The sequence below is a fragment of the Notothenia rossii genome, assembly GCF_949606895.1.
Source record: "Notothenia rossii genome assembly, chromosome: 3".
NCBI lineage: Eukaryota > Metazoa > Chordata > Actinopteri > Perciformes > Nototheniidae > Notothenia > Notothenia rossii.
Genome location: NC_136901.1, coordinates 35,777,619 through 35,789,863, shown reverse-complemented (window position 1 = coordinate 35,789,863; position 12,245 = coordinate 35,777,619). Strand labels below are relative to the sequence as shown.

General features: G+C 39.9%; 1 protein-coding gene across 3 annotated transcripts; it reads right to left on the bottom strand.

Moving 5' to 3' along the window:
• Positions 1-1,125: 1,125 nt before the first annotated feature.
• Positions 1,126-5,053, bottom strand: LOC307033562 (protein NLRC3-like). Of its 3 annotated transcripts, XM_079672095.1 has the most exons (4): positions 5,034-5,053; positions 4,497-4,631; positions 3,494-3,729; positions 1,126-3,303 (listed from the first exon to the last, which is right to left on the bottom strand). In XM_079672095.1, the coding sequence occupies exons 2-4, from the start codon at positions 4,619-4,621 to the stop codon at positions 1,484-1,486; spliced, it is 2,181 nt and encodes a 726-aa protein (XP_079528221.1). In that variant the 5' UTR covers positions 4,622-4,631; positions 5,034-5,053; the 3' UTR covers positions 1,126-1,483. The 3 variants fall into 3 exon arrangements, with proteins under 3 accessions (XP_079528221.1, XP_079528220.1, XP_079528222.1); XM_079672094.1 differs by lacking the exon at positions 5,034-5,053 and having other exon boundaries at positions 4,497-4,781; XM_079672096.1 differs by lacking the exon at positions 5,034-5,053 and having other exon boundaries at positions 1,126-3,300; positions 4,497-4,781.
• Between the last annotated feature and the right edge of the window lie 7,192 nt (positions 5,054-12,245).

Here is a 12,245-nt window from a genome sequence, read left to right as displayed (position 1 = left end):
ACAGCGATGTCCTCTCACAGCACCATGGAAAAGTGAAGTAACCAGAGAGGAGTGATGATTGGTTAACGCGGGGTAACATTTCAAGGTAAGCCAATCAGAGACAGAGTTGGGCGGGTCTTGCCTTATGGGGAAAATACACACACGAACACTTGCTAATGCTAACACACACACACACACACACACACACACACACACACACACACACACACACACACACACACACACACACACACACACACACACACACACACACACACACACACACACACACACACACGGCAACGCTCATCACCAGCACACACACACACAATGGCAGATGCAAGTATCAGTGAGAGCAGCAGCGCATTTGCAACTTGGAGGACGCAAAACATATTACGGTCAAATGTAAATTGTGTGCAGGACAGAAAGCATTGTCCACATCGAAAAACAGCAATGCCAATCTCCTGAAGCACCTAACTAATGTACATGGGGCTATAAAACTAGTCGCCAAAGACCCCACCGTCTCAACCACCGGCAGTGACCCAGATGAAGCAACATCATCTAAACAGCCAAAAATCGATTTCTTTAAATCACCACATGTTACCCAGAGTCAACTAAATAGATTGATTGGTCGAGCCTGTTGCCTTCAGATAACTAGTCAGCAAAAAACAACACAAAAACGTGTATTTTCATTGTTATTATTTTAAAAGTAAAGTAAAGTAACGTATTACTAGTTACTGTTAGAATTGAGTAACTAATAAAGTAACTAGTTACTTTTGAGAGCAGTAACTATAACTATTACTATACTTTTTAAAAGTAACTTGCCCAACACTGATAATAATACATGATAATAGAGTGTAATGTGTTGTCAGTGTGATCTGATCACATGTCTGTGCTCCTGCTGTCACTGACTGTTACCAAGGAAACAGAAATTAAATAAATCACTTGACAATATTAGAGATGTACATATTTAAATGTTAATTAATATTTGGGTGTGAATGATGGATGTTTTGGCTTCTCTGAGCATCTGAAATGTATTGTGCACACAAACACAGTTAACATTAACAAACCAATGAAGTTTCAATATTTTAAACTGAATACCATCAGATGTTCTCACTATATGAGTATTAAGACATAACTCTGGTATTGGTCGGATATGATATCTTATTTTAAACTCTAAAACATTGTGATAAAAACGTGTGTGTGTTTAATGATAAAGAAACTACTAGAAAGTAATAATAACTGATAACTGTAAGTCCTGCTGTGTGGCGTGATCACATGCTGAGAAACCTCTAGACTAGAGTCCTTCATGTGTTTGACATGTCACCTCCATCACTCAATATGAAGAGAGGAACGCTTCAGTTTAACTATTATTATAAATAAATAGAAGAACAGTGTTGGTTTATTTTGCTCTCAGTATTTAAACAGCAGAAATGTTATCGTGTTTATTTGAATAATTAAACTTCTGATCCACATTAGTTTATAAAGTTAATCACATCTGGACTTACTTGGCCTTCCTGCAGTTCCTCACAGCTGGCATCAGTCTCCATTTTCCCTCCAATGATGTGTTGTACTTGTTCAGGTCCAACTCATCCAGAACCTGCTCTGACATCTGCAGCATGTAGGCCAGAGCAGAGCAGTGGATATCAGAGAGTTCCTTCTCTGATCTGTTCTCTGACTTCAGGAACTCTGTGATCTCCTGATGTACTGAGTGGTCCTTCATCTCTGTCAGACAGTGGAAGATGTTGATCATCCTGTCAGGAGAGATGTTATAACTGTTCATCTCATTCAGGTTGCTGATGGCTCTCTCGATGATTTCTGGACGGTTGTCTGTGCGACCCAGCAAGCCTCCTAACAGCCTCTGGTTGGACTCCAGAGAGAGGCCGTGGAGAAAGCGGAAAAACAGGTCCAGGTGGCCATTTTCACTTCTGAGGGATTTCGCCATGGCTCCCTTTAGGAAGACAGGCAGGGATGGGTAATCCTGATCACTGTTTTTACTGTTCTCATCGGGCCAGTCTCTCTGCAGGAAGTCCTTCAGTACCGCTGTGTTCCTGTTGGTGTAACAGTGAAACATGTAGACTGCAGCCAGAAACTCCTGAATGCTCAGATGAACAAAGCAGTAGACTGTTTTCTTGAAGATCACTCTCTCTCTTTTGAAGATCTCTGTACAAACTCCTGAGTGCACCAAGGCCTCGGTGACACCAAGACCACAGCGCTGCAGGTCTTCTTGGTAGAACATGATGTCTCCTTTCTCCAGATGTTCAAACGCTAGCCTCCCCAGCTTCAGAAGAAGCTCCCTGTCAGCCTCCGTCAGCTGCTGTGGACTCTTCTCATGTCCCTCTTCATACTTCTGCTTCTTCCTCTTGGTCTGGACCAGCAGGAAGTGTGAGTACATGTCAGTGAGGGTTTGGGGCAGCTCTCCCCTCTGGTCTGTAGTCAACATGTGGTCCAGAACTGCAGCAGTGATCCAGCAGAAGACTGGGATCAGACACATGATGTGGAGGCTCCTGGAGCTCTTGATGTGAGAGATGATTCTGCTGGACAGGTCTTCATCACTCCATCTCCTCCTGAAGTACTCCTCCTTCTGGGCGTCAGTGAAGCCTCGTACTTCTGTTACCCTGTCCACACACTCAGGAGGGATCTGATTGGCCGCTGCAGGTCTGGAAGTTATCCAGACAAGAGCCGAGGGAAGCAGCTTCCCCCTGATGAGGTTTGTCAGCAGCACGTTGACTGAGGACTGCTGAGAGACATCAGACACAACCTCATTGTTTCTGAAGTCCAGAGAAAGTCTGCTTTCATCCAGGCCGTCAAAGATGAGCAGCACTTTGCAGACAGCCAGCTGCTCTGCTGTGAGCTTCTGTAAGGTCGGATGGAAAACATGGAGCAGCCTGAGAAGACTGTACTGCTCACCTTTGATCAGGTTCAGCTCCCTGAAGGAGAGCGGGATCACCAGACTGACATCTTGGTTTCCCAAACCCTCGGCCCAGTCCAGAGTGAACTTCTGCACTGAGAAGGTTTTTCCAACTCCAGCGACTCCGTTGGTCAGGACCGCTCTGATGAGAGTCTGTTGGTCAGGTGAGGCTTTAAAGATGTCCTGGCACTTGATTGGAGTGTCATGGAGGGGCTTCTTCTTGGAAGCTGTCTCCAGCTGCCTCACCTCATGTTGGGTATTAACCTCTTCACTGAGGCCTTGTGTGATGTAGAGCTCAGTGAAGATGCTGTTGAGGAGGGTTTCACTTTGATCAGTTCCTTCAGTCACACGTTCACATCTCCTCCTCAGACTGAGCCTGTGTTCATCTAAAACCTCCTGCAGACCACGTTCTGCTGGAAGAGCAGGAAACAGGAGAGAATCAGAAAATGCTTTTGAGAATCTAACAATAAAACTAATAAAAACAGACTGAGTTTAAATGTTTTATAAACATTTTAATGTCTATGTTCTTCAACAGAATGCCTAATAAAAAAAGCAAAGGAACCAGGAAGAGGAATAAGACGCTAAATGAGTTCGGCCTCTTACCTCGCACAGAGCTGCTCTGACTGGCTGTCTGCAGCCCAGCTCTGGTTCTGGGTCTTTTTCCACACTGGGGACAGAAGGGGTCTCCTGATGGAGGTCTCTGCTCCCAGTATGAGGTGATGCACTGTCTGCAAAACCAGTGTCCACAGCTGGTAGAGACTGGATCCTTCAGGACGTCCTGACACAGAGCACAGCTGGACAGCTGCTCCTCCACAGGAACACCACTCTTCCTCTTCCCTCTGTGGAGAGGAACACATCCTTTACAGCACTTTACTTCAGAGGGGCTGATTCTCACCAAAGGTACAACAAGGGGGCAAATTCTAGTTTGATATTTAAAAAAAGGTCTATATAATATACCCTTGTGATCAGGGAGATAGCTTACAATTCACATTATCATAACACCAGAGAGCGTCCTGCCAGGATTCATGACATGACATGTTCCCTGTATCTGCACACACAGCTGTCTTAACCTGGTGCACTATGAACCCAACTTGCATAGAATCTGCTGTGAATGAATAGCAATAAACATATGGAAAGGATGCCTAAATAACAACAGAATGATACTGTTTTGATACTGAGTTAATGTTTTGTCAGGTCTGTCTCCAACACAACGAACATAACATTTTTTTAAATGTTTTTTTCTGAAGAGATCGGTTTGATTAAAGCTAGGCTAACATTAGCTGCTCCATCCGCACTCAGGAGCTTTTGATCTATGACTGTTCACCTTATTAAAGATCTTTAGAGTTGTTGAGTCGTGATTGTGGGTTTCTGTTGTTAAAATTCTTTCGAGTGTGAAAAGTTTTACATATTTGTATTTTATTTGCTTAATTTAACACAAAGTCCAACATGTAGAGTGTGAGGATGATTTCACTAGTAGATTATGTACTATCTCTGAGATAAATTCAACGTTGTTATTGTACTCTACTGGGTTTCATTAAACAGTTTAGATGATCAGATACCAAACAACTGAATCCTCTTCAGGTCAGTTTACAGTAGAAACTCTTACTTTGTGTCTGAGGGTCCAGGTTCATTACTGAAGTATGGAGGACAACCCATAGACCGGCCACTCTTCAGAGACAGATGGCTGGAGACTGAAGATTTGTTCTCTTCGTCATCTTTTAAATCACTCATCTTCTCCAGTCTGAGAGATAAACCACACACACACACACACACACACACACACACACACACACACACACACACACACACACACACACACACACACACACACACACACACACACACACACACACACACACACACACACACACACACACACACACACACACACACAAAACCATCTTAATAATAGACTTGGTTAAAATACATGAAATCAGTCAGGCTTCAGACAGGCCGCTCTCCATTTTGAATGTGCTGGGCTGTCCCATTTTATGTAACTCTGACGAATCAGAAAACAGGAAATAATAAAAGTGTACAATACTTGCAGAAGTCTCATTGGACTCTAGGACGCAGATTGTTAACCAATAAGTTATTTTCTGACATCCAGTTTGACAGAGTAAATAATAAATGTGTTAACACTCACCCTGTTGTTCTCCTCCTGTCGAGCTGTAAAATGGCGTCTGGCTACTCACCTTCCCTCACCTGTCTGCAGCTCCTCCCTCTGACTCATAACCAGCCTCACCGGCTGAACCAGTTCACATACAGGAACTTTGTTCAGTGAGATAGAAAAAGACATGCAGCTAAAAACAAGCTCAACAAAATTATCAAAAGGACACAACATCCACACATCAGCGCCCATAGGATATAACTACATCTGCTTTATATAACTAACAATGAACAGCGACTTAAATAAAAACATAAGGCTACATTTATCTAATTTACAAGATGTGCTAAACTCAGGGCTGAAATAGAGATTTCTCCTCTAGCAAGTGTTTTAAATAGGAGGAAAGGTGTTTTAAATAGGGGCAGAGAAACAGGAGAGAAGCAGGCTGCAGCACCTCACTGAAAAGTGTTTGAAATAGGAGGAAAGTGTGCAGGGATGCTCAAATTCATGTTCATGCAGCACCTAAATAATGGTAATACTGATTAAAAATCATTTCTAGGACAGAAAGTATTTTAAAAGTGAGAACAACTATTTTAAATGGCTTAAAAAGCACAAAGTGATTTAGGTGCAGTTCCAAGATTCCCCACAGGAGGGCTTCAGGGATCGCATCACCCGACGTGAGCACAGTGCATTAACAGTAGAAAATACGATAAATAAAGGCAAATCAATTGATTTAAATTGCAGGGAGGCTCCACACCAGACAGAGATACATTCCTACATCCCCATAATAGTGACACTGATGGTTTGAAGTCGTTTCTGTGGGGAAAAGAGTGCTACAAGTCTGATAACAGTGTGGTTAAAGTCTGATTGTTTCAGAGACACAATAAACAATTTACATCTGAAAGCATTGATTAAAATTCATTTTTCAATGGGGAAAAGTGCAGATGAGGTATGTTTGGTATTTTGGGCAAAACATATAGATTATAAATATATATATATATATATATCGTTAAAAACTGCAATATATACCTGACTGCTAAATCCTCAGAACTGTTACAGGATGTGTATTTTGTCAATTGTATAACTTTTTATTTTATTATATTTTTTTATCACATAACTTTTTTTTAACTTTAAATACTTTTTTGGGATTTAACATTAACATTAAGCTGTCAGTGGCTCTTTTCTGCTGTAACAACGTACATGTCCCCTCTGTGGGACTAATAAAGGTTTTCTGATTCTGATCTGATTCTGAACTATGATGCTCAACAACTCGCTTAACGGAACTTTGACGCTGGTATCAGTTTGGTTTCACACCAATCACTGACTGGACTGGAGTATTGTGTATAGAAAGTGTTGAGTTATATTTCTCGCGCTACCTTACATTCATGAAGGCAACTTGAAAGAGGGAGGGCTGTCACTCAAGATGCAAAACTACTCTTCGACCCCGCCCCCCAAGCAACATCAGGGCCAAAAGTTTGAAAGCGAAAAAAACAGTGAAACCTGAAAAAACAAGATTTGAAACTGAAAAAATTATTGTTTGGAATCTGAAAACGGAAAATCTGCAACTGAAGAAAAGAAGGATTCAAATGTCAAAATATGTATAAAAGAAGTGGAGCTGTCTTTTTATGAAAAGTAATTAAGCTCGCTCCGACTTCTTTCTCTTTTTTTTATCGAAAAAAGCGAACTATTCAGTCACACAGCAATTTATTATAAAAGTAAAGCAAGTACAATTTCAAGCACTTTAAACCAAATTCAAGCACTTTATCCAAGCACTTTTCAAACCTTGAAAACACCACATGAAATTTCAAGCATTTTCAAGGATTTCCATCACCCGTACGAACCCTGTTAAATGTGTGTCAACCACAGACCTTATTTCGAGCTATTTTCCAAAACCCTATGGAGAAATTGCATTGCTTTTTTGTCGAAGGAATATGGAAGCGGAAGGAGTTTACTTCTTGGTTTTAGGACGCGTCACTGTGGCACATTATTAGGGATGGGTGTTTGAAATGTATCGATTCCGGTTCTTATCGATTCCCCGTTTCGATTCCAAAATTGTAAAAGAGGTCAAACGTTTAGACAACAAAAATATCTTTATTCTTTTAAGCTTTTACTGAATTTTTTACAAATAAAAAATATGCATGAAATACAAATGTATTGCACAATAGCTGTGCTTTATTTTAACTGAAAGCTATTAACAGGCATTACACTGTGCCTTGTCTTTTTTAGTGTAGTGGAGCCTCACTTTAGAACGTTTACCGCGATCCAACTTTGGTGTTATGATGTGACTGAGGCTGAGCTTGTGAACTGTCTACAAGAGGGCGGGGGGAGCCTCGCTGCGGGACAACTGTGGACCTCTGTCGCCTGTCAGCGCAACTTACATGATGCCGTTTAAAAAAAAAATAAGGGCGGTGCCGGTGTCGGTACCAGATGTGTTCGGGGTACCATATGTGTTCGGGGGCCGTCTCTTACCAATGACGTCACGCATTGTACGCATTGTGATTGGCTGTACGGTAATTTACCCATGGGTGCTCGGGGGCAAATCACATCTACAGATCATGACGAACCGAATTGAATTATTCCTATGCTCCTAGCGTGTGAAAATGTTTGTGAAAAACATGTTAAAAAAATATGAAAACGGAGCATGGCTGTACGCCATTGGCTGTACGGCAACTCAAGAGGACCATTATACACGGTCAAATTCCGAACACTTAAACATAGCCTACACTTCATTCTTTACTTTGTCCGTTATTATATGTAGAAGATGAACTACCTCTCTGAAAGGTCCCAATGTGTTCATTTTGATGGGCTGTCTTCTGAGTGGTTAAACATCACTAATGATTTTCTGACTTCTGACTGCTTTGGATATAATTAGGTTTTACTATCACAGTGCACTGAGATTTGTGACAAACTGTAAAGCACTTACGCATCACTGTACACTGTAAACCAAGGCGGTTTTGCCATCACTTACTGTACTGAGGCTCAGTCACTGGTACATTTTCATTTACAAAGCCATGTTGGATAAAGTACCATCTTATATCTGCTCCCTGATCTCTCGGCAAATTTAAAGTACTTATTGCCTGAGATCTCATGCTGTGGTTTTATTAAATGTGCCAAGTGCTAGGACTGTCTTAGGGAAGAAAGCTTTTAGATGTGCAGCTCCACTAACTTGGAACAGTCTGCAAAAAGAATGTAAAATTACCAAGCTGGTACCACTACATGTTTTTAAAGCTCGGTTGGATGCTCCACAGTCAGATGCTGTTGGTACCTGTACATGTGGATAGATATGTCAATTGTAATCCCTGTAATTTTTGCTGTATGATGTCCTTTTGTTGTTCTGTTGTTTATATTTTTATGTCTTCATGTGGAACCTACTGCTGCAGGTCTCCCTTGAAAAATAGATCATTGATCTCAATGGGATTTTACCTGGATAAATAAAGGTTTTTAATTGAATGTCGAGCATTAACTGCAAGTCACTCAAATGCATAAACTGGAGAATAATTATGTTACAAGTGTTACAGAAAACATATCCAAGTGTAACAAACATCCAGTATTAACCTTACTGTTTTTTACTAACAGTAACCAACTAATAATTTTCATAAAGTGCATATTTATTCCAAACTCACAATATATATATATATATACATTATCCAAAGTCTTTATGCACTGGTCAGAGGCATTCATGTAAAGCAGATCACCAGAATCCAATACTGGTAAAAACGTTGCAGAGATCAAATGTTTCCTTGTCTGAAAGGAGAAACCTAATTTTAAAACAACATTTTCAGTGTGTGACTTGAAAGATAAGTTCTGATCAATAATAAAACCTAGATATGTGTATGTAGTGACCCTTTCAATGTCAATGTCAGTCCCTTGAACAGTACAATGTAGGGAGAAAAGAAGTTAACTTTTTGCCATTTGAGAATATCATGAGTTTGGAGTTGTCTGCATTTAATACTAACTTGAGTTGAGATAAATGGGATGGAATAACATCAAAGGCAGACTGGAGGAAATCAAGACTTTGCTCTATAGAAGAGGATGAACAATAAATAACAGTATCATCTGCATAAAAATGGAAAGCAGCATTTGAAAAATTATTAGAGATTATTTACATACAGTATATGGTGAAATTATTGGTCCTAATATGGAACCTTGGCGCACACCCTTTCAAATCAAATCAAGTTTTATTTATATAGCACATTTATAAACGATTTTTGGTCGAGCCAAAGTGCTGTACAAATAATAAAAATACCCTACAGTAAAGACATTTTACAGCTAATACAACAGCAGTTTGTTCAGAATATTAGTATGAGAAGAAAACGACACCCTCTGTCCTTAGACCCTTACATCGTACAAGGAAAAACTTCAAGAGAAAAACCACAGTTTAAAGGGAAAAATGGGAGAAACCTCGGGGAGAGCAACAGAGGAGGGATCCCTCTCCCAGGACAAACAGACGTGCAATAGATGCCGTGTGTAAATCGAAGAGATAATACATTTTACAACATAGGTAGACCGAATGTTAGGAAATGCATGTGTCTATAATAAGAGGATGAATCCAAGAAGATGTCAAGAATCCTGTGGGAGCCTTCAGGGAGGCAGCACGACGAGACCACGACCCGAAGTCCACGACTTAATCCAGAACTCAGGATAGAGGATCCAGGATGCGGGACCACAGCAAGAGGATCAGCCTCGACTCAAGATCACATCAAGACACAAAAGAAGAAAAATTTGGCTGGGTTAATCGGAACATGAGAATACACAGATTCAGACAGACAGAAGGAAGAACAAGCACTCCCTTTGGAGTGATTTTTTTAAAATATTGAAGTTAAATGCATCAATCTGGTGCACTTTGAGAGCAAAATGAAGAGATATATGGATACCTCTCAACATACATATGAAACAACTGTAAACAGATTTACTTTGTCTTTATGGATTCGATTGTGGACTTGATTGTGATTGCTGCACATTATCCCTTACTTAATAAATACTTTTTTTGATAATCTATTATATAGAAAAGTATATCATATTGATATATAATATATAATTTATTGATAATATATAATATAATCAAATATAACAATCAAAACGAAATAAGTAGTATTAAGTATTAGGGCTAAGAAAATATTGTACATGTGAAATAGTTGTATGTATTGATTTAAATTGACATGCATACGCTAAGCAAAAAATAGTCCGTTGTTACTGTTTGAACTAACGTACCAACGGCACTGAACATATTACATATTACCTACCATATTACGTTATATACTTCTTACCTTCGATTTCTCTTGTTCTTCTCCTCATTCGTCTGTGTTTTTCTTCAAGTTTTATTGTATTTCTTCAAGTTTTTATCTTGTTGGTCGAATGCACTTAAGCGTCAGCTAAATACAATGTAATGTAATGATCAAAAAAACCCTCTATACGTCTAGACAGCGTGGGTAAATTACCGTACAGCCAATCACAATGCGTGACGTCATTGACGTCATTACGTCGTGACGTTGTACGTCTTGACGTCACTGGTAAGAGACGGACCCCGAACACATATGGTACCCCGAACACATCTGGTACCGACACCGGCCGTCAGCGAACCGAGCCAGCCGTCAACGGTCCGCTGACGACCGGTGTCGGTACCAGATGTGTTCGGGGTACCATATGTGTTCGGGGTCCGTCTCTTACCAGTGACGTCACGGCGTAATGACGTCACGCATTGTGATTGGCTGTACGGTAATTTACCCACGCTGTCTAGACTAGTATAGAGGGTTTTTTTGATCATTACATTACATTGTATTTAGCTGACGCTTAAGTGCATTCGACCAACAAGATAAAAACTTGAAGAAATACAATAAAATTTGAAGAAAAACAAAGAAGAATGAGGAGAAGAACAAGAGAAATTGAAGGTAAGAAGTATATAACGTAATATGGTAGGTAATATGTAATATGTTCAGTGCCGTTGGTACGTTAGTTCAAACAGTAACAACGGACTATTTTTCTTAGCGTATGCATGTCAATTTAAATCAATACATACAACTATTTCACATGTACAATATTTTCTTAGCCCTAATACTTAATACTACTTATTTCGTTTTGATTGTTATATTTGATTATATTATATATTATCAATAAATTATATATTATATATCAATATGATATACTTTTCTATATAATAGATTATCAAAAAAAGTATTTATTAAGTAAGGGATAATGTGCAGCAATCACAATCAAGTCCACAATCGAATCCATAAAGACAAAGTAAATCTGTTTACAGTTGTTTCATATGGATGTTGAGAGGTATCCATATATCTCTTCATTTTGCTCTCAAAGTGCACCAGATTGATGCATTTAACTTCAATATTTTAAAAAAACCACTCCAAAGGGAGTGCTTGTTCTTCCTTCTGTCTGTCTGAATCTGTGTATTCTCATGTTCCGATTAACCCAGCCAAATTTTTCTTTTGTGTCTTGATGTGATCTTGAGTCGAGGCTGATCCTCTTGCTGTGGTCCCGCATCCTGGATCCTCTATCCTGAGTTCTGGATTAAGTCGTGGACTTCGGATCGTGGCTGAACCTGTCTCTGCGGTCCTGCCTGGGTCTCGTCGTGCTGCCTCCCTGAAGGCTCCCACAGGATTGTTGACATCTTCGTGGATTCATCCTATTATTATAGACGCATGCATTTCCTAACATTCGGTCTACCTATGTTGCAAATGTATTATCTCCTCGATTTACACACGGCATCTATTGCACGTCTGTCCGTCCTGGGAGAGGGATCCCTCTTCTGTTGCTCTCCCCGAGGTTTCTCCCATTTTTCCCTTTAAACTGTGGGTTTTCTCTTGAAGTTTTTCCTTGTACGATGTAAGGGTCTAAGGACAGAGGGTGTCGTTTTCTTCTCATACTGATATTCTGAACAAACTGCTGTTGTATTAGCTGTAAAATGTCTTTACTGTAGGGTATTTTTATTATTTGTACAGCACTTTGGCTCGACCAAAAATCGTTTATAAATGTGCTATATAAATAAAACTTGATTTGATTGATTTGATTTGAAAGGGTGTGCGCCAAGGTTCCATATTAGGACCAATAATTTCACCATATACTGTATGTAAATAATCTCTAATAATCTTTCAAATGCTGCTTTCCATTGTTATGCAGATGATACTGTTATTTATTGTTCATCCTCTTCTATAGAGCAAGTCTTGATTTCCTCCAGTCGGCCTTTGATGTTATTCCATCCCATTTATCTCAACTCAAGTTAGTGTTAAATGCAGACAA